At 36.4% G+C, this 22531-nt stretch overlaps 1 protein-coding gene across 1 annotated transcript; it reads right to left on the minus strand.

Moving 5' to 3' along the window:
* Window positions 1-2205: 2205 nt before the first annotated feature.
* On the minus strand, window positions 2206-4304 carry LOC113295825. Its single transcript, XM_026544157.1, has 4 exons — window positions 3965-4304; window positions 2927-3233; window positions 2694-2838; window positions 2206-2562 (listed from the first exon to the last, which is right to left on the minus strand). Exons 1-4 carry the CDS (start codon window positions 4302-4304, stop codon window positions 2206-2208), a joined length of 1149 nt encoding a protein of 382 aa, XP_026399942.1.
* Window positions 4305-22531: the final 18227 nt, after the last annotated feature.

Below are 22531 nucleotides of genomic sequence, written 5' to 3' on the forward strand. Positions count from 1 at the left end.
TGAAGTTTACAGAATGAACTTCATTCTAGGAATGAAGTCTAAAAAGGTTGGAGTTTATTCTCATGGATGAACTCTGGATACAATATAAATGTTAGGGGTTCATTCTGAGGGGTGAACTCTGACTTTTGATGCACAATACTATTATTGAATTGTTTTTTATTTGTGTTTTTTGAATTATTTATTAATGTTAATTAGTGTTGATATTATAAATGAACTTCTATTCATTAATGTTGAAGTTTTTGTTTATCCTCCTGCAGTCAAGCAGCTTGGGTTATAGATGATGCAACTAACAAGGCTCAGTTCGGTATTAAGGAGAACACATTAATGATCTAATGTTCAATAAAGACCTTGATGTCCTAATTTTTTTCTACTACTGTTACAAGAGAAAGATGGCAGCACAAAGGGAGAGAGAAAAAATGGATAGCGAAGACAGCCAAGATCCACCGGAATACATCCACTTTGAGATGATGGTACCTATTGCATTTGTAAGTCCTTACTTCAAGAAATTTAGTGGCAATTATTCATTATAACTATTGATGATACATAGTGATCTAAAGAAAAAAAGTTGATTTATTTAGCAAAGATTTTAACCTGTCAGTTCATTACACAATATGAACTAGTCTGACAAAAACTATCATTCCATATTGTTATTGATGGTATTGTGAATTTGAAAATTTATATATATCTTTGCAGACATATTTCCATGAGAAGAAAGTCGATGATAGGGCATGTGAGATTGATAACTTCATAGCATATATGCATAGCAAGAATCAGAAGATAATCATTCCAATGAACCTGCCTGCTGAAGGCAAATCAGAAGGGCCTATGGGTTTACACCGGCACCTGCTTGTTTACGACATCAGAAACTATCAGTGGGAGCATTCCAACTCACTCAAAAAAAGGAGAAATATGAGAAAGATGTTCAAAGAATGCAAGAAAAATATCCACCTACTGTAAACCACACATTGATAAATGGCTGGTGAAACATGATCAAGAAAGGACCACTGACTTAAACATTGAGAAAATGCAGGTACCTGATCAGGGAGCACATCCAGATTGCCTTCTCAATACATGTTATTGGATAAAGCGAAGTTGCAAGCCATTGCTCCTGAAATCTGAGCATATGACTCCAAGAGATGAAATGATAAAAAAGATGCAGCGGTGGAGATACAGAATGTCTTGCAAGCTTCTAAATGATGAGAAAGATGGATTAAGTTGGAGTGAAACAACTAATGAAGAATATCTTAACAATAAACTGATTGAAGATGGTTGCAAAGACTGAAATGAGCTTCTCTAATGTCATATATAATCTGATATGTTTACTCTTTTAACTATAGTATTTTGGACAGTAGATTACTTCTTACTGCAACAGAAAACTTTTCTAAAAATACGGTATTTTGGACAGTAAATTAGCTTCTAATGTAATTGATACTCTAATATGTTTTATATTTTCATTTATAATATTTTGGGTAGTGTATAATATCAATGTTTTGTCTTATCTTTTGTCTTACTGTCTTATTTTCTTATGAATTTTGTAGCATGAATGTTCCTTCTTTGATGTTTTGCTGGACTTCACTCCAGAAATGAATTATAGAAAGGTTCTAGTCCATGTCATAGAATGGACTTCATTCCAGGAATGAAGTCTAGAAAAATTCTACAGTCCATGCCATAGAATGGACTTCATTCCAGGAAAGAAGTCTAGAAAAGTTCTACAGTCCATGCCATAGAAATGGACTTCATTTGTGGAATGAAGTCTAGGAAAACTTCTACAGTTCATGCCATAGAATGGACTTCATTTCTGGAATGAAGTCTAGAAAACTTCTACAGTCCATGCCATAGAATTGGACTTCATTTCTGGAATGAAGTCTAGAAAAGTTCCACAGTCCATGCCATAGAATGGACTTCATTTGTGGAATGAAGTCTAGGAAAATTATACAGTCCATGCCATAGAATGGACTTCATTCCTGGAATGAAGTCTAAAAAAATGAACTGATATATATAATAGCAGTCCATTCTGAACAATAAAGTACATATCCAAAAAAGAAAAAGGAAATAACATTTCAAAAATAACGATTCTACAAAAAAAAGGAGTTCATTCCAGAAAGTGAAGTTCACAAAATAAGTGCATATCCCAGAACAGAACAAACTAAAAAACACCAATTCATATGAAAACTAACACCAGAAACTAATAAAACTTCAGGCATACTACTGCAGCATTAATACACGACAAGTAGCTTTGTTGTGGTTCCCAATCTTCTTGCAATTAGAGAACTTCATAGGCCTCCTGTCCTTCTCATAGGCACTGCGAATACGCTTCTTTGGTGGTCTCCCTGGAGGCGGCCTTGGAATACCAGGAAGGACTCTCTCTTCAGGTTCATATGCTTCTGGCCTGTCGTAGTTGGGAATGGGTCGTATTGCATGAGCATAAGAATTGCGAAAATGGTTCGAACCAAAGTAAGGCTGAATAAACCTCAACATCTCAGTACCATTCATAGTAATAGCAGCAGTGACGTGAGCACAGGGGAAACCAAACACTTTCCATCTCTGGAAAGTGCACGTCATCTGCATTAGATCAACAGCATGAGAGCTGGGAGAGTGAACCTTCTATATACCATTACCTGACTCGGTAACATTCCATGGACGACCTATATCGACATGTGACTTGAGTAAAGCTTTATAGATGGGAGTCAAACTATCATGATAATTTCTATCCTTTCTGCACTCATCCTCATAATCTTTATCCTGATCTCATCAACAAGAGCAGCTGGAGGCAGATCCCTTTCATGATGAATCCAGTTATTCAAAGACTCTGCAATACTTGATGAGTGTGTCCCATACCTACATCTTATGAAAAAAAGCATTTTCCCAATGCTTTGGATCGATATTTCTAAGGTACTTGGCAACCTAACCACATCCTATGATGCACATCTCATTCAAAGCAGACTCATATTTGGCAACGCTGTAGCAGTATGCAGCCTTATGGAACAAATCTAGAACTTGTTTATACTTCTCATGTGATTTCTTGATGGGGAGGTTATTCTTCAAATGATAGAAATAGTAACTATGATAAGAGTTGGGAAAATACTTGGGAATACTTTGTTTCAGACCTTCATGACGATCAGTGATGAAGGTGATAGGACGAGGGTCGACACAATGCTGTAAGTTTTCCATGAACCACTCCCAACCTTCAATGTCTTCTCCAGGAACTAAAGCATACGCAAAAGGAAAAAATCCTACAGAATGAAAAGAACACAGAAAATAACTAAAAATGTCAGTTCATTAAGAAATCAATGCATACAAAACTTTAAAAGAACACAGAATGAAGACCTTCTTCTTAAACAAGGACATTCATACCATAGTATTGAACTTCATTTCTGGAATAAAGTCTAGAAAACTTATACAGTTCATGCCATAAAAATGGACTTCATTTCTGGAATGAAGTCTAGAAAACTTCTACAGTTCATGCCATAGAAATGGACTTCATTTCTGGAATGAAGTCTAGAAAAGTTCTAAAGTTCATATTATAAAAATGGACTTCATTTCTGGAATGAAGTCTAGAAAACTTCTACAGTTCATACTATAAAAATGGACTTCATTTCTGGAATGAAGTCTAGAAAAACTCATACACTTCACACCATAGAATCGACTTCATTCTATGATATATTCCATAGCAGTCCATTCTGAACAATGAAGTACATATCCAAAAAAGAAAAGGAAATGACATTTCAAAATAGCAGTGCAGATACCAAAAATGAAGACCTTAACAAAAGTAAAAGATAAAAACAAAGAAGCAGGAGTTCATTCCCACTTATGAACAACTAACATCTTAACGAAATAGCAGTGTGTGAAAAATACTTCTTCTTTAAATGAAAGCCTTAACAGAGAAACTTCATTCATTCACATTGCTCTTAAGAATCAAAAAAACAAACTAATATGAGTTATACAGAAAAGAAAAAAAAATTACCTTGGTTTCCATTCACACCAGTGGCAGCCATCAATGTTCCCTTGAATCTCCCAGTGAGAAATGTTGCATCACAGTAAAGCATAGGGTGAACGAACCGGTATCCTTCGATACAGGCAACAAAACATATGAAAAGCCTCTTAAAACATTTAGTCTCTTTATCATACTCAAAATTAATATAGCTTCCAGGATTAGTAGCCTTTATTGCTTCAACATACCAAACAAGATCTGTATAACTTTTTACATCATCGCCATATATCTCTGCCTTAGATGCTTCCTTTCCTTTATAAGCATGATGGTATTTTATGTTAATACCATAACAACTCTTCACCTGAGCAACCATATCATTAGGCTTTATCGACGGATTTGACTGTATTTGATCCTTGAACAGATGTTTTATCAATTTCTTCTTCACAGGGGGGGTCCTTCAGCTTATAAGAACCACCAAATTTATGCTCCCCATTGAATTCCTTGATAGCAAATACATTTTTAGCGGTATCAATTGGAATACAGTGCAGATACCAAGGACATTCTGCATCCCTACCACACTTAAATGTGAACCTAAGTCTGTCATTCTTAACCTTTGCAACTGAATAACCAGACTTGCTGCAATATTTGCTGACAGCTAAACGAACTTCATCAACACCACCATGAAAAACTTGACCAACACCTTCAAAAATATCCTCCCAACCGTCAGATAAAAGAGGTTTTAATTGCTCATGACCTTCCGTCAGGTATTTAATCTTTGAAGTCTCAGTGAACCCACTACATGATTCATCGTCACAGAGCGACTGCGTGTAAATACCAGATGAAGAGCTAAAAGCACCACCATTAGAAACCTCCTCAACGAACAAATCTAAACTTGGCAATTCCTTTGAACAAGTAACATCAATTAGACCATGAAGAGAATAATCACAGTTGATGACAGCTTTATCAGACCCTTGGCCATGCCTAAATCTTATGCTCCGAGGAGTCAAGTTTCTCCAATAATCACAAACAGATATTTTGAGGTCACGCATCATAGTATCTAAAGAAAATTCCAATGGAATACCATCCCCTTTGCAACACACAATTGCATAACACTTAGAAAGCACCATAATAAACCTGAAAAATGAACACACACACACACAAAATAGTTCATCATTAAAATGAAGCTGAAACAAAATAGCTTCATTCAATAACATTCTTACAGATAAAAAAAAGCATCAAATAGTACTTATTCCATGACAAAAAAAAGAAGAGTTCATTCTTTGAATGAATCCGTAACAGAATAGCACTACTTGCTTCTTCCTTAATAAAATAGCTTCATTCAATAACATTCTAACACATAAATAAAGAGTTCATTCCAAGAATGAAGACTTAAAAACAAAATAACTTCATTCATTAACATCCTAAACAGATAAACAAAGCAGCAACAGTACTTCTTCCATGACAAAAGACGAGTTCATTCTCGGAATGAAGTCGTAACGCTATTAATAGCTTATTCCTTAATAAAAATGAAGAGCTCATTCTTGGAATGAAGCCGCAACGCTATTAATCCAATAATGAAGCCTTAAAAACAAATGACTTCATTCATTAACATCCTAACACAGATAAACAAAGCAGCAACATTACTTCTTCTATGACAAAAGAAGAGTTCATTTTTGGAATGAAGTCTTAACAAAACGACTTCATCTTAAAATTCAAAGAAAAACTTAGCTGATCTATAGAGTTACTTCAAATAAAGGAAAGGATTAGCGTGAAAACTCACCAGCAACAAGAAAGAATTCAAATCAAAGCTCCAAAAAAACACCGATCTCCGAATCTGTAATTCCAAAAAATCAACTCCAACCGAATCAATCTTCAAAAAACCTATAATCAATCTTCAAAAACCTCGAATCAAATCTCCAAAGAGCCTCGAATCAATCTTCAAAAAGCCTTGAATTTTCAAAAGATCTGTAATTCCAAATCAAACTCCGTAATCAAATGGAATCGATCTTGGTATTAACTCTGTAAACAAATCAATCTTCATAACCAAGTTAATATGCTGTAAATCGAATCGATCTTGGTATCAAAAACGAAATCGAGGAAGATTTCGTAAACCCTGGAAGAAAATTTTCTGCAGCAAAAAAAGAAATCCACAGATCGGAGTAGGAGAGAGAAAAATAATCTGAAACTGAAACTGATTCTTGCTGTTTACTGTTTATATATGTCGACAAAAGGACCAAACAATAAAATTTTAGGACCAAACAATAAATTTTGCACGTGCAGGGGTGTTTTGGTAACAGAAAAAGAATATTCTGTTTGGGTGGACAAAACCTTAGGACCAAACTATAATTTTCAGAACCAAACTATAATTTATATTTCCAAAATGGACCAAACAGACAATTAACTAGGTCAATTGGACTAGACTGTCTCTAATATATTATTCCTAGGACCAATAGGTATTTCTTACTTCATGTTTATCTTAGACGCGGAAATAACCTACAAAGTCCACAATAATCACGGAAGCAGCATCAGTTCCATTATGTATTCTCGGTCAAATATCTTGCTAACAGCATATCCAACTCCTCAAGTTCGTGTTTATATGTTCCTTGTCCAGCTCGAGCTCTCATGTCCATCGCCGACAGCAACACCCGAGTTCAACTAAAATTCTCCAACACGCACTCTTCTTCATCTAACCAGTTAACTCACCAGCTCCATCATCAACAGTATAACAAACTCGAACAACCAACAATTATCATCTCGTGCAGCAATCATGTCTTTCATCATTCCCTGTTGTATTTCCTCTTGAAACAAAGTCCATAGACTTCATATCTTCAAGCTTCATATTACCAGCATCAGGTATCAACGGCATCAATCATCTTCAATCGCCGATGGCAGCAACACCACAGACTCGAGCCGTTCTTCTCCTGTTTCACTTTTCCTAACTCAAGCTTCTTGAATCACTGCGAACTTCATTTATCCCCATAACGACCAGCCAAGCAGGACTCATTATTTGCCACAAATCATTCATGCAGAAAACTTGGTCGTGAAGGAGAAGACGTATCCCTGAAATGGTCGCGCGCTTTTCCAGTTTGAATAATGAAGATGGAGATGGCAGTCCCTTGTAAAATACGTGACTGTGTTTAGCAGTCCCTTTGAGGCCTGACTTCCCCTTAACAGATCCGATTCCCTTTAACACTTGATGAAGTGCCAATAATAGTTTCCCGAAAATTGACCAGTTTACCCTTTTAGCTTCCAAGTTCTTATTTTGCTCATAACTTCTTCATACGAGCTTCGAATGACTCCGTTCTTTTTCCATTGACTTCGTCTTCTCATCCTCTACAAAATAAAAGGTAGAAATATTGTACTTGAACGAGTTCCACTTGGTCTTTGGCCCTTCTCCACTTGTAGCTAGCTTCTTTTATTGCAAAATTAAGTGTCAATTCACTTCTTTTGGATGATTCACCTAATAAAACACAAATAAGAGAAAACAAGCGTAATATACAATAATTTCCAAGAAAATCAACAATTACTGGCATGAAATTGACACCAAATATATGTAAAATATGCACTTGTCACGGGGGTACAACAACCACATCCAATATTTCGATTAGCAATCTGTATGGACTAACTCCAATATACTTTCAAGAGAATCAACTAGACTCAATCTTAATAAAGTATATCAAAGAGTTATATCTCTCTTTCTCGATTCAATACTTACTCAAGCAAATAGAAATATGCGAGTCTAATTGAATACAAGAGAAATCACTTGAACGGTACCAAAGACCAATGTTCAAGTATTAATCAATTTCAATCAACAACCAAAGGTTGGATTTCCCAATTGATTGATTCAAACGCACAACCTGTGATATTTCAATTATAAAGATAAACAATATAATTCGGAAAATAAATAACACAGACACCATAAGTTTTGTTAACGAGGAAACCGCAAATGCATAAAAACCCCGGGACCTAGTCCAGATTGAACACACATTGTATTAAGCCGCTACAGACATTAGCCTACTACAAACTAACTTCAGTATGGAATGTAGTTGAACCCCAATCAATCTCACACTGATCCAAGGTACATTTATGCTCCTACATCTCTGATCTCAGCAGGATACTACGCACTTGATTCCCTTAGCTCATCTCACCCACAACTAAGATTTTCTACGACCCAAAGTCGAAGACTTTAATAAACAATTATGTATCACACAGAAAAGTCTACGGTAATAGATAAATCTGTCTCCCACAGAAATACCTACGAGTTTTGTTCCGTCTTTTGATAAATCAAGGTGAACAGGAACCAATTGATAACCCGGAATTATATTCCCGAAGAACAGCCTAATATTATCAATCACCTCACAATAATCTTAATCGGCACGGCGAAAGAAGATATTGTTGAATCACAAACGATGAGACGAAGATATTTGTGATTACTTTTATATCTTGCCTATCGGAGATATCAATCTCAAGCCAATCGTTACGATTGTACTCAATACGATAGAAACAACAAGATCAGATCACACAACTACAAGAAAGTAGTATCGGCCTGGCTTCATAATCCCAATGAAGTCTTCAATTCGTTAACCTACAGGGTCTCCGTAGGAACTTAAGGTTAAAGGAGAATCGACTCTATCTTATACAACTAGTATCACACAGGAGGTGTGGGGATTAGGTTTCCCAGTTGCTAGAGTTCTCCCTTATATAGTCTTTCAAATCAGGGTGTGCAATAAATGTTATCTTAGTAACAAAGAATTCAATATTCATCGTTAGATAAAAACCTGATTAGATTCAAGCTAATATTTTTCAACCGTTAGATCGAAAACTTAGCTTGTTACACATAAATGAAATGCACGTTTTAGGTTTGTGTAACCGTACCCAAACTTGTACATTTGTTGGTTCAACAGTAGTTAACCAAATGGTTATCCATATGAGCACTTTCATATCAACCATGTTCTTCTTCACCATAACTAGTTCAAATGACTCAAATGAACTAGTTAGAGAGTTGTTCAATTGCTTAGATATTATAGAAGTATACAAGGCGCAATCGAAGCAAAAACTATTTGATTCGCTCGAATCGATTCATGAAATTTATAGCCATTTGCAAACTTGCATTCCTTAGTTAATATAAGTATAAGTACTCGAATAATCGATTTTAGAAAATAACCAACCTAAGTACGCGGACCAGGTACGCGGACTTAAGTACCTAGAATAAGTTTGTAAAAGCTTACAAATATTCTCGGGAAGAGAACCTCCGACAGTACGCGGAATGGGTTCGCGAACTCTGTTCCGGTTTCCTGAGCAGCAAAGTACACGGACTTTGGTTCAAGGAATAAGGACTTATACATGTATGTGTTACCACACAATGCTTATATCCAACATTGGTTATATAATCGAAACTCTCATTTCAATCATTGAAACATTCTTAGAGGACGTTATATAGTTGTTATTCACAAACCATTTTTCGTCAAAGCCATTTTCAAGTGATTGAAACATAACATGACTTTCGTCACTAGGTAAAGATGAACTTGGCCAAAGAGAAAGCTTACCAACACATATTTCGAGAAATATATAAGCGATATAAACTCGGCTCGAAATAGAAAATGTGTATAAGCAAAGTCTATATAGCAAAACGACTTTTGTCTCAAGATAGGAGATAGAATAGATACACTTTTGAGTGATAGATAAGTTCAAGTCTCCACATACCTTTTAGTCGATGAAGTTCTAACAGTTCCTTGAGTAGTTCTTCATCTTGTATGATGATCGCGATGGAGTTCTTGAGCTCAACTACACTTTCTATCCTAGTCCGAGACTTAGCTATAGTAGACTAGAAATCAAGACTTATAGTTTGGATCACTAACATTGAAAAACATGCTTGAGATAGCAACGCATGCGAGTTCGACCGAGCAGTGCTCTAACAATCTCCCCCTTTGTCAATTTTAGTGAAAAAACTATCAATACATATGGAATACAAAAATAGATAAATAAACTTTTGTAGCTCTTCTTCCACATTCCTAATCTTCAACATTACTCGAAATCTTCGTCACTTCCAAGTACTCCAATGATTCCAAAGGTTGTAAGTTTAGCATCATCGTTGTTGAAAGTCCGTAGCTATAACAATGAGAAAACAAGAATTCTCAATCGTTGTTATACAGTGTCATAGTATTATTATACATCAACAAAGTTCAATTGTATCACAAATTCAACAACAATACTATGGTGATATGTATCACTCCCTCTTAGTAAATACTCCATCTCACATGGAAACCACTCCTCCTTACATAATGATCCGAAAACCATATGTATTTGTAGTGTGAATTACACATTAGTTCTCCCCCTTTTTGTCAATAAAATTGGCAAAGGTACGAAAACGGGATCCTAACGATAATTTCCATAGAGACATTTCATGACCAAAAGAAAGTGCATATCAACTTGTTTAGATGCAATCATATATCCGAAGCTAAATGCTTTCATCAAGAAGTTTATAAAGATACAAGATAACTCCTATAATATTCCACAGCCGCACTCCCCACAAAGATTTGACAATTAAACACAAGTTCAATTAAGAACTCTCCCCCATAAAATGTCATTCCCGAAAGAACAACAAGAGCGACCTTAATTTCAAAAGAAAAGAAGGATTTCTTTGGATATAACAAATCTCATACGAGTATGAATTTGAATCCGAAAATACTCAATTAGATTAACCACAAGAGAATCCATAATTAATCTAGTCGGAATTGCTCAACATAAGAGAACTTACGGAGCCTCACAATATATACAGAAAATATGGATCAGGGAAGATCAATACTGCAGAATAGACAATGATTCATTCTATTTTCCATCACTATTTGCACAATGACATACAATAGACATAGTCCTTGTAAACAAAAGTTCATCGTATCTTCCATCAATATTTTCATAATGACCTAATAGGCTTCAAACTTTTGTAATGTCAAAAGTTCATTCATTCTTTTATCAATACATGCATATCGACATACGAAAGACTTAACTTTTGACAAGGTATGGGACAATCATAGTTCACGGTCACAAACACACATATCCCATAACAAATTGCAATATATAAAATCATAAAGATTAATACTGCAAAAATCATCTTCCAAACAATTTTTTAGAATTTAAACAAATAAACCTAAAAACATGAAGATGAAGACGTTGGACATAACTATGTGTAATCACAATAATGGATATTCCAAACTCTAGTTATTCTTCTAAACAAAACAAGAAAATAAAATTCTCATCCGAAGATTTACTAGGAAATTGAAATCAAAATTTACTCATCATCGGAAACACTCCAAGATGCTTGAATCATGTTCAATTCTTCCTTGAGCTCAGGATACTTAGTTGCAACCAATAACAATTGTTCTTGCACGCACCCTTGAATTTACCTTACACACACCCTTGTGAATTATTTGAAGAAGACTCAAGGTGGTAGGGTCACAATCGTCAAGGGAATTATCTATTTGTCTTTTGCACACATTCTCCCTTATACGTATGAAAGTACAGGGACGAACCGGTTTGGGAACCCCAAGATAATTGCCAATTGAATCAAAACCACGTTCACGACAAATTTGACTAATAAAGCAAGGGTAACCTAACTTCTTGTTGGGGGAAGTCATCGAAGTCATTTGAGAAATGATGAAGCCACAAATATCGAGACTCGGAACACCCAATTCAAGGAAATAGACCAATTTCGCAAACTCGCAACTCCACCGAGAATTCTCAATTGTGGAGGGACAAAGATTAAAGATACCAAGTTTTCCGAAAGCCATCAAAGCAACACTAAGAACATGAGTAGGAAACTTCCCTTGATTCCAAGCAACCTTCTTACCGCAAAGGCCAAGAGAGATGTCCTCACGTGATGGTCGTTCAACACTTGGTCTAGGTAGACGAACATTTCCCAATGGAATTTTAGTAATATTCAAAATAAACTCTCTATTAACAAGAAATCTTTCTCTATTTATCATGGTTTTAAATTCCATTTTTTCGAGATCAACATCATGAATGTTGGCATAGAAAATTCTTGTGAGAGTATAAAATCCTTAACCAAGACCATCAAAGATGTTTCCAAGATTGAATTTTTCAAAGCAAGCTAAATCCTCTTTATGTCCACTAGAAGAATCCAATTTCTTTTCTAAAATAAAACCCATAAATGAAATCCTTTTAAAAACATTAGCACAAGAATCATTAACAAATCTAATTCTAATAGAATTTTGGTCTAAAGGAAGATTCATGCTAGAGGAACCCAAACTTTTTGAAGTTCTTTTTGAAACCTTGAAATTGGAAAGAACCAAGAGGGAATTACTTACTTGGAATGAACTTTGACTACCCCTTTCTTTTATTTTCCTCCAAGGAAGATTTAATGGAGAAAAATCATGAACCCTAGAAAGTTCACGTACGCGGACTGATGGGATGAGGAAGAAGATATGCCCCACTAATGGGCTTGGACCCGTTTATGAACCGCGACGCACAAAGGAAATGTGGGATTTTATTTGACGTTCGCACATCAAGGTTGTGCATCCCGTGACAACACAATTTTTGAGAGAAGACGGATGCAGTAGAAAGCTCTATTCGAAACTCCAAGAAGGATAAAACAACATTTCAACCCAACTGTACACAAATCAAACCATTTCTTGTCCCAGCTCAAGATATATACAAATGGAGTGGTGCCATGCTTGTTACCAAGAGGCATGATGTCCATAGAAATCCTCATGAAACATTTCTGGTTGATATTTGTGAGCAGTTCCAGTGATATAATCAAAGTAATGATGATAATCAGGGTTGTCAAAGCTTTATATCTTCCTTTTGATGTGACTAGAGAGAAGATTCTTCTAATTCCTAGACCCTGTGTCAAAAACATGAGAAACAGCATTGGATCTGCTTGTGTTGACAGAGTATTCGATTCGTACATCATTATTCCATGGTTTTACATGTACAGAACTTTTATCGGGTCGACTCTTAAAATTAACTGAGTTAAGTTTCTCTAAGAATCTGAAAACGCTTTCGAAAGATCTGACTAAATATTTGTCAATTGATCCATTACGATAGTATTTCTCAAAAAGATTAAGAGTTAATCTAGTGAGGTTCCATATCTGTGAGCGTAACGAACGTTTTCTCAATCTTCCCTTCTTTTTATTTTTTCCTTTAGATTGTTTCTCATCATCTAAATTTTCCTTTTTAGATGAAATGAGATTATCATGAGAAAACGGAGGTTTTATCCATAATAATCTTTGAGAAATCTTTAACGAATTTTGGTGTGCGTTACATATGCCAAGAGAAAGTTTTCCAAAGAAATTTCCCACAGGGCAACTTTTAAGGATCGGTCAAACACAAACTTATCAGGTTTAAAATGTTTGCCTGCTCTGATACCAATTGAAAAGCGGGGGTACAACAACCACACCCAATATTTCGATTAGCAATCTGTATGGACTAACTCCAATATACTTTCAAGAGAATCAACTAGACTCAATCTTAATAAAGTATATCAAAGAGTTATATCTCTCTTTCTCGATTCAATACTTACTCAAGCAAATAGAAATCTGCGAATCTAATTGAATACAAGAGAAATCACTTGAATGGTACCAAAGACCAATGTTCAAGTATTAATCAATTTCAATCAACAACCAAAGGTTGGATTTCCCAATGGATTGATTCAAACGCACAACTTGTGATATTTCAATTATATAGATAAACAATATAATGCGGAAAAGAAATAACACAGACACCAGAAGTTTTGTTAACGAGGAAACGGCAAATGCAGAAAACCCCGGGACCTAGTCCAGATTGAACACACACTGTATTAATCCGCTACAGACACTAGCCTACTACAAACTAACTTCGGTCTGGACTGTAGCTGAACCCCAATCAATCTCACACTGATCCAAGGTACAGTTATGCTCTTATGTCTCTGATCCCAGCAGGATACTACGCACTTGATTCTCTTAGTTGATTTCACGCACAACTAAGAGTTGCTATTACCCAAAGTCGAAGACTTTAATAATCTGTATCACACAGAAAAGTCTACGGTAATAGATAAATCTGTCTCCCACAGAAATACCTACGAGTTTTGTTCCGTCTTTTGATAAATCAAGGTGAACAGGAACCAATTGATAACCCGAACTTATATTCCCGAAGAAAAGCCTAGTATTATCAATCACCTCACAATAATCTTAATCGACGCGACAAAAGAAGATATTGTGGAATCACAAACGATGAGACGAAGATGTTTGTGATTACTATTATATCTTTCCTATCGGAGATATCAATCTTAAGCCAGTCGTTACGATTGTACTCAATACGATAGAAACAACAAGATAAGATCACACAACTACAAGAAAGTAGTATCGGTCTGGCTTCCCAATCCCAATAAAGTCTTCAATTCGTTAACCTACAGGGTCTCGGTAGAAACCTAAGGTTAAAGGAGAATCGACTCTAGCTTATACAACTAGTATCACATAGGAGGTGTGGGGATTAGGTTTCCCAGTTGCTAGAGTTCTCCCTTATATAGCCTTTCAAATCAGGGTTTGCAATCAATGTTAGCTTAGTAATAAAGCATTCAATATTCACTATTAGATGAAAACCTGATTAGATTCAAGCTAATACCTTTCAATCGTTAGATCGAAAACTTAGCTTGTTACACACAAATGAAATTCACGTTTTAGGTTTGTGTAACCGAACCCAAACTTGTACATTTATTGGTTCAACAGTAGTTAACCAAATAGTTAGCCATATGAGCACTTTCATATCAACCATGTTCTTCTTCACCATAACTAATTCAAATGACTCAAATGAACTAGTTAGAGAGTTGTTCAATTGCTTAGGTCTTATAGAAGCATACAAGACACAATCGAAGCAAAAACGATTTAATTCACTCGAATCGATTCATGAACTTTATAGCCACGGTTTGCAAACTTGCATTCCTTAGTTAATATAAGTATAAGTTCTCGAACAATCGTTTTTAGAAAAATAACAAACCTAAGTACGCGGACCAGGTACGCGGACTTAAGTACCCGGAATAAGTTTGTAAAAGTTTACAAACTTTCTCGGGAAGAGAACCTCCGACAGTACGCGGACTGGGTTCGCGGACTCTGTTCCGGTTTCCCGAGCAGCAAAGTACGCGGACTTTGGTTCAAGGAATAAGGACTTATACATGTATGTGTTACCACACAATGCTTATATCCAACATTGGTTATATAATCTAAACTCTCATTTCAATCATTGAAACATTCTTAGAGGACGTTATATAGTTGTTATTCACAAACCATTTTTCGTCAAAGACATTTTCAAGTGATTGAAACATAACATGACTTTCGTCATTAGGTAAAGATGAACTTGGCCAAAGCGAAAGCTTACAAACACATATTTCGAGAAATAGATAAGCGAGATAAACTCGGATCGAAATAGCAAATGTGTATAATCAAAGTCTATATAGCAAAACGACTTTTGTCTCAAGATAGGAGATAGAGTATATAAAGTTTTGAGTGATAGATAAGTTCAAGTCTCCACATACCTTTTAGTCGATGAAGTTCGACCAGTTCCTTGAGTAGTTCTTCGTCTTGTATGATGATCGCCATGGAGTTCTTGAGCTCAACTACACTTTCTATCCTAGTCAGAGACTTAGCTATAGTAGACTAGAAATCTAGACTTATAGTTTTGATCACTAACATTGACAAACATGCTTGAGATAGCAATGCATGCGAGTTCGACCGAGCAATGCTCTAACAATGTCTTTTACTTTTCTATTTCCGCAATTATAACTGTTTTATTATAATTAGAAGTAAAATACACAAACGTTAATTCTTATTTACTTGATACCAATCCTATTGTGTTTGGTTAAGTCTGAACCTTTTATCAAGTAAACATACTTCGTTGTTGTATTGTCTCGATCTTGTATCCATAGTTAATCACACAAGTTATTTTGTTGTCGTATTGTCTCATCTCTTATCCATAGATGATCACACGAAGTGTGAACCGATTAGTTGTATTGTCTCGACTCAGTCCATAGACAATCACTTTCGGAGAAAAGACTTATAGGTGGAAAAGTTTTAGATTGAGGTATATTTGGGTACCCTCGTCTTTTCAGGTTTCATTTAGAAGAAGCCTTTTATCCGGGAAAAAATTGATTTATTAATTTCACTCTGTTGTTTTTATTTGGAAATGACGGTTGTTTCCCACATTTTTTTCCGCACACTAGTACACAGAGACCCTTTTGCCACGCCAAATTGGCGTGTCCATAGGGGTTTTGTCACGCCACTTCGGTTTGGACTAGGCGTGACTTATGCTTGCATGGTTTTAGGTAACATGGCGTCGTTTTAGGTAGCTTATAGCCACGCCTGCCATGCGTGTCTATTTCTGCATGAAATAGACACGCCAGAGCCATATAGGCGTTGCTATATAGGGTCCCAAAAACTTAAGTACTGGTACTCTATAAACACACGATTTATTGTTTTGGCGTGGCTATTTGGTTCACTATAGACACGCAAATTTCTTTTGGCGTGGCTATTTGGTTCACTTTAGACACGCAAATTTCTTTTGGCGTGGCTATTTGATTCACTATAGACACGCAAATTGCGTTTTGGCGTGCCTATTTGGTTCACTTTAGACACGCAAATTGCTTTTTGGCGTAGCCATTGGTTATCCGATAGACACGCCATATAGGTTTAACGTGGTTATATGTTATGTTTTAGCCACGCTAATTTCACTTACTTTCATTCACGTGGCTGCATTAGGAACCGTTGAATACCATCCACATGTAACGTTGTGAACCGTTCATTGGATATCCTATAGACACGCCCCATAGAGCATGGCTATATGTGATATTTAGACACGCCAATTTCCAATGACCTTGGTCCACGTAGACGTATTACGAATCGTTGGATCTCATTTAAGATGATGCAAATTATATGCATCCTTCATCGTCCACATGTAATGTTGTGAGCCGTTGATTGGATATCCTATAGACACGCCCCATATAGCGTGGCTATATATGCTATTTAGCCACCCCAATTTAAAATTACCTTAATCCACGTGGCCATATTAGGAATCGTTGGATCTCATTTAAGATGATGCAATATTGACCGTTCAATTATATGCATCCTTCACCGTCCACATGTAACGTTGTGAGCCGTTCACTGATTTCCTATAGACACGCCCCAAAGAGCGTGGCTATATGTGATATTTATCCACTCTAATTTACAATTACCTTGATCCACGTGGCCGTATTAGGAATCGTTGGATCTCATTTTAGATGATGCATTATTGACCGTTAAATTATATGCATCCTACGCCATCCACATGTAACGTTGTGATCCGTTCATTGAAGAACCTATAGACACACCATATAGCGTGGCTATATGTGATATTTTGCCACGCCAATTTACAATTACCTTCATCCACGTGGCTGTATTAGGTACCATTGGATCTCGTTTAAGATGATGCAATATTGACCGTTCAGATGTAACGTTGACCGTCTACATGTAACGTTGGGAGCCGTTCATCGGAGAACCTATAGACACGCCATATAGCGTGGCTTTATATGATATTTATCCACGCCAATTTATATCTGCTTAATGTGTCTTTATGTTATGTTTATCCACGCCAATTAATCTCGAAGCGTGTATATTACGCGTGTGACGCCTCTAAGCTGTTCAGATATGGCGCATCTAAACCATCCACCTGGCACTATCCAAATTCTCTTATATACTTTGTAAATTGTGGTTAAATCTGAAATTCATATATGTCAAAATTCATATTATTATTAATAACACAGTAAAAAATGTTGAGCTTTCGTCTAACAGTTTGCAAAAAATAAATATTAAAGAGCATTTATCCAAAAATCATCAGTTTTTCTTCAACTTTTTTGATGGTGTTGTCTCTGCATGCAATGGATCAGGTTGTGACATTCTCGACGTGCCAAACCTTGTCTTCCTCTGTTTCCCATTTGAAAGTTGGTATGCCTTCTGCACAGTTGGTGCATATAACCTTCTCTGCGCCTTTTTAGTCTTCTGAGAAATCTTTTTAGAGGCTGCATGACTCCCCGAATGTGGATTGACTTCTAGGTGCTCCTCATTCAGTTTTTCACTGTCCAATTTCTTCTCAGAATCTAAAACTGGTTCTGGTTTCTCATGAGGTTTTCAATGTTGTGGAGTTTCCTGCAGCAAGAGATTAAATGTATTATATATATATATATTCTAAATCCAAGGCGAATTCGTCTGTCATGTGAATTCTCAACAAGAGACAGACAAAAGTCATTTTCCCAACAATGTAATAAAGCCAACTTCACTGAAGGCCGCTACATTTTTCACAGCTGACGCCCATAATAAAATCCGTAACCAAATATCAATTTTCAAATTTACACTGGCATTCATGTTCCATTCAGGTGTTAATATATTTCTATCTCGTACTTATTCTTTAATCAAACTGAATACACGATTTATGTAAAACTATTTATATACTTGATTAACAAAGCAAAAGAGCTAAGAAACTAACCTTGTCATCAGAGATGGAACAGTTATCTTTCGGCCATGCCACAAAACCATCTTTAGCTTCCCCTAATAACTTAAACTCACCACTTGGTCGGTTAACACGAATGATGGAACTATAACCTCTTGAATATTGACAGCATAATAGTTACTAGGAAGATCTTGTCCATGTATTTTCTGGTTAGGCACCATAGGTAAAATACTGCCTCTAGCAACGACGTTTACCCTAGATCCATTCCAAAAGTCGTATTTTGCTTTCTGCGGAGATACGACATATGAACATCATATAAAAAAAAGATGCTAGAATTAGCAATATAGATTTACGAAGACAAAAAAAATCTAAAAAAACATACTCCATTAGATGTCTTATCCAGATGTTTTGCCGTAGATGTGCACGACTTCTCTAGAGATATTGAAGGATTTGGTTGGGAATTACTGGTAGAGTTCTGCATAAGATTAGGAGACTGCTTCTTAGATCCATCAGAAGGGTTGCTATGTGAAGGAGACTTCCGCAGAGAAGTAGTTGGTTGTGAATTACTGGTAGGGTTCTGCATAAGATTAAAAGAGTTATTAGTTACTTTTGAAAGTTACACATGTTTCTATTTTTCTAGGTTCTCTAATTTACACTTGGATTGGTGATTCATATAATTGATAGACTGGTTTATGTATATCGACTTACAAATCAAACAAGCCAAGCAACTAACCTTCTTAGCAGGCTCGGTAAACTGAACACCATACTTTGGCCAAGGAATCACTTTTCCAAAAGTTTGCCCTAATATTTCCATACCAGCAAATCGTACGGGTAGACAGAAATTCGGTTTTATTACTTCATCAATCAGGATTTTGTGGCAATCAACCTCCAAACCATCCTTTCCATGTAATTGTTGTTTTCCTGTTAACAGAAAAGCTCTACCTCTATCAAGGACGTTTGCCTTAGACAGCTCGTCAAAAAGGTTTCACCTTCTACCCTGCGGAAATATATGGCATATGAACATCTTCAAGCGAAAACTTCAAAAAAAATTGAGATTTAAAACGCATGTAAAAATAAAACAGATACCGGAGAAACTTCTTTAGTTGTCGTGATCTCAGATTGGCTCCGACTAGGTGGATCTTTTGATGTCACATCCAGAGTGACTTACCTGCAGCAATAGAGTAATATTCCATATTCGGGTGACAAATATGCCAAATTCCACCGTGAATGCGAAGACACAGATGAATAGGTAACAAATATACAAGGTTCTCCAAAATACACCCTAGCATCTGTGATTCATATAGTAGTTGCTAACATATTTCAGACTCATATGGTTTTAAGATCATGTAACTGGTTTAAAAGGCATACCTTCGGAACTTTTTCAGATATTGCGATACGAGATTGGCTTCCGTGATTTCACAGCCTCAGAATGTTTTGGTTGACTTACCTGCATCAGAAAATTGAAATGAAAGTTGTACCTTGTTTTTGCAGTGAAACCATTTAAGCAAAATGCACAACTGACTCACAATCAAATAGCTAACCACATATCTCGTTCTATAAAGTTCTCTAAAAATATACACTAACGTCCGTGATTCATATAGCTGATAACATATTCGTCTCTTATATCAAACAAGATACATATATAAAACTGGTTTGTGTAAAAATATATCCAATGAGTTAATAAAGCAAACAAGCATAGCAACCAACCTTTTGATCCAAGATGGTTTGATTTGATGGCCAACAAATTTCAGCATCACCAACATCTTTTAAAGTTTTTATCCCAGGAGATGTGCCAAAGGGTAATTTGATGGTTTCATTTAGTACTTCACTAACCATGACGCTATAGCATGTAACCTCACCCGTCATTCCTGACTTCATTTTATAAGATACCTTCTTTGAAGAGTAAGCTCTACCAATGGCAACAATGTTGTCCTTTTCTCCAAACCAAAGTTTGCATCCTGTGCCCTGCAGAAACACAAGGCGCATGAGAGATAGTAAATGGAAGATTCAAAATTTAAACGCGTTGGAAAACCATACATCAATGGTAACTTTTTCAGATGGCACATTCTGAGATTCCCCAGTGGATGAAGGAGACGGAGACTTCTTTTTTGATACTAAAGACGGCTGGGATTCAGTAGAAACGGTCGGCGTTTTAGTACAAGGAGAGACCCGCTTCGCGGACCCTTTGGTGATTTCAGATGACTTCTACGGACCGGATTTCCCATGTTTTTTTTGAAGTTGCTTAACTGATTCTGGACCTATCTTATTCTTACATCGATTGGAGGCGTTGATAGGTCCTGCATCCTGTGACTGTAGTTGAACATATTGTTTGAAAAAAACAGATACTGCCTACCAATTTTTTCAAAAAATTACACAATCTAATCAAAACTCGGTTCACTTACCTCTCCTCCAGACTTGATGATACTGTTGCCCACAATTTTCGCAATGTCGACTCCTTGAGATAACAAGTTATCTGTCAATCTCTGATACGCATTTTTAGTAGACTCTAATTCTTTCTCCTTAGCTTTCATATTTTCACGCAGTTCAGCGTTCTCTTACGAGTGTCTTGGTTTTCTTCCATTTGGAAAGTAAAGGGTTGTCGTCACTCCAAAGCCAGCCCCCTTGACACGTCCACCCTTATCCGGGTCGATCGCAACTGTTAGGGCATCCTCGTTATGACCAACCGTTAGAGTTCCCTCTCGAATCATCTTCCGCTTCTCTTCATGTTCAAATAATGTGTTAAATTCTGATTTAAACCTTGCGCAATTATTGTGCACTTACTTTGGTTAAAAACATGAGGACTGTAAAGTTTCTGTTTTCTCACAACTTCAGATGTCTTCTTCCTGACAAACTCGTCTGGAACAATTCTGTCTTTGTTTTCGCGTGCTCTTGCCCACATGAAGCACCGGTCTTCAAGATCTTCTTCGGCAACATTTCCGCTTTGGACCTAGTAGTTACCAGAAAAAAGTAAGGATTTACATCCGCACAGATATTAACTGTGTAAAACAGAAAACCTATTCCAAAGCGTCTAATGTGAAAAAATTACAGATTGGTGTAAGAGGACACATCCCTATACCGTTTTAAGTTTCTGCATATATGAGACACGCAACACGACATATAAAACAGAAGTATCTGATATGGACGGTTTTACTTTGCAGTGTATAATAAATAAGACAACATACTTACTAATTTTAGTTTTAATCCCGAGTATCCTCCTCGTCCCGTCCGATGTGGGAACTTGGATTGTGATATTGCCTTTTTTCCCCTCTCCGAATTTTTCTTGCAGAGGAAATAAAAATAATTTCATTAGTATGTTGGGATAGACAATAAGAACGAAACACAAAATCAGAAAAAGCAATGTGTATTCCATACCTTAAATATAGCCGATTTTAGTGCATGACTAAGGTAATTGTCCCAGTTCTCTTGGTCCATTACCATTTCCAGGAAGAGTTTTACATGATTGTTGTACAATTTCCTTCTGAAGTTCCGCAGCTGAACAGGTAGACTCTTCATGACCACTCGCTTCAGCTCATGGGGCACCTCATAATGAAGCTGCAATAACATCTAATGTATGTTAATCACAGACTCACAGTTAGACAACAAAAACGACGAATTGGTAACCGCATATGCATACTAGAATTTTTCTCCCACATATTTTCTTTTGTTGTTGAAGGGACTTCCTTCCAACATAAATGTTTTATGCCAACCATATCACAGACCAAATAGCCTAGGTAACTACTGAATTCAATTCTATGGTTACCAATAGGCCGGAACATTTTGTCAAATTCAATATCCCTTCTTTTGGAATCTTTTATCGAGAAGTCTCTATGCAGCTTCAACATTCTTGTCATTCCCCTCTCTTTTATGATCACTTCTGTAGAGTCTTCTTGTTGTGGCTGCTTTTCTGCTTCTGGAGCATTTTCCAATTCATTTTCTTCTAACACCTCCAAATCATCATTTTCAGAATCTTTTGACTCTGGAAATAACCGAGGCAACATATGAAACCATGTGATGTTTAAGTAGAAACAAGTAAGTACAAGGTTTCGCACATTACCTGTTAAGTCTTCAAATCTAGCAGTGTGGAGCATATCTCCACCATCATCGTCATCTGATTGTACAATGTCATCATGACTC

This window comes from Papaver somniferum, chromosome 7, assembly GCF_003573695.1.
Source record: "Papaver somniferum cultivar HN1 chromosome 7, ASM357369v1, whole genome shotgun sequence".
Taxonomy (NCBI): Eukaryota; Viridiplantae; Streptophyta; class Magnoliopsida; order Ranunculales; family Papaveraceae; genus Papaver; species Papaver somniferum.